Source organism: Anneissia japonica, unplaced genomic scaffold, assembly GCF_011630105.1.
Source record: "Anneissia japonica isolate Jap-2015-1 unplaced genomic scaffold, ASM1163010v1 scaffold52491_len6333_cov150, whole genome shotgun sequence".
Taxonomy (NCBI): domain Eukaryota; kingdom Metazoa; phylum Echinodermata; class Crinoidea; order Comatulida; family Comatulidae; genus Anneissia; species Anneissia japonica.
In genome coordinates, this window is record NW_022730755.1 from 924 (window position 1) to 2,423 (window position 1,500).

The 1,500-nt window shown below is 32.7% G+C and overlaps 1 protein-coding gene across 1 annotated transcript in view; it reads right to left on the minus strand.

Annotated features, from left to right (window-relative positions):
- Positions 1-394: 394 nt before the first annotated feature.
- LOC117115011 (peptidyl-prolyl cis-trans isomerase B-like) overlaps positions 395-1,500 on the minus strand; it is a gene marked incomplete in the record, with an annotated part of 4,063 nt that continues 2,957 nt past the window's right edge. Inside the window, 2 exon segments of the mRNA XM_033258642.1 lie at positions 395-782; positions 1,386-1,500. Of these exon segments, the coding sequence (XP_033114533.1) occupies positions 651-782; positions 1,386-1,500 (247 nt within the window).

A 1,500-nucleotide genomic window follows, 5' to 3' on the forward strand; every position in this document is an offset into this window, starting at 1 on the left:
TTTTTTAAAGCCAGGCTCCAGAAAAAACAAATATGTTGTACAATTGATGGCAGTACAGAACCCCCATGTATTTTTTCACCCCATAAGGCATGACTTTTTTTTTATACCTTGATTAGCGAAACCCTGAGCATTCCTCACTGTAGCATTAACATAAAACGCAATATTTATCCCTTAAATCGTTTAATCACAGAAAAAAACAATATAAAAAATAATAAATGAACTAAAATTCCATCATATTAATCCCAATTTATCTTACAAACTAAATATACAAATATCATTACATTGAATTATTTACTGTTGCTAAATGGATGATTATTTTTTACCAATGATAAAAAATATAAACTACAAAGGTTTATATTAAATAAAATCAACATTCATTACAAAACTAGGAACAGATGTTTTCCATTGGGTTGAGTTTATTGTGTAAAATTCAGAGATACCACACACAATTTAAAGGAAAATATAGTTATATCAATGCAAAATTAAATGTTACTTGCTTAGTCAATAGCTGGGTCTTTCTACGTTAAATACTCCAATAATGTAATAATTGTCCGATGGGTTGATATTATTGTGTAAATTTCATGATATGGCACAAAAGAAAAAGGATTTAAATTTAAAAAAAAAAGCAAGTTAAATTGCATGATATTTCTTTAATCAGTAGCTGGAGCTTTTTCTACATAAAATTCCCCATAATCTTCACTTACACCACTATTTACAATGATGCAGGGTTTTTGAGGTGTTGAGCCCGACACTTCAGTATTCTCCACTTTGCGTATAACACTCTAAAATTGAAGAAAAGAGAAAACAGTTGGTTTATTTTCTGTTACTAATGGAACTGTGTTTTATTAAAATTATAACTTCTTCTGTTTAAACTATGTTTAAGGACCACCAGGAGTGGATTTATAGGGGAGAGGGGGAGCGGTCCGGCCCCAGCACCACTCCCACCCACTTTTTGGAAAGTCAAAAAAAAAAAAAAAAAAAGAAAAGAAAAGAAAGGAAAGAAAGAAAAAGAAAACAATGATCGCCCAAAAGGCATAGAGGTTATTTTTGGGCGTCAAGAACACAGAAATTTTGCAGGGGCATGTCCCCGGACCCCCTATGATATTGTTATCTTGATCGGCCCCAATTTTGGTATCTCTTCCGGGCCCCCTTTTGGACATCTCTGGATCCGCCCCTGACCACAATACTAAAAAGTTACCGTAAATTGTCTTATTTATCATTACTGTAAATGTTAATATTTTGACTTCAGGAATAGTAAATTGAATAAAATTGTTAATAGGATAGTGGATATTTATTTCTTTATCAACAATATTTTGTGAGGATAGTCCATCAAGTCAGAGCTAATCAACTGGAACCCTCAGTGCAATTTCCTTAAAATAACTTACCATTCCTTTGACAACTTTGCCAAAAACAACATGTTTTCCATCAAGCCAAGGGGTTTTGACTGTGGTGATAAAGAATTGTGAACCATTTGTGTTTTTACCAGCATTAGCCATACTC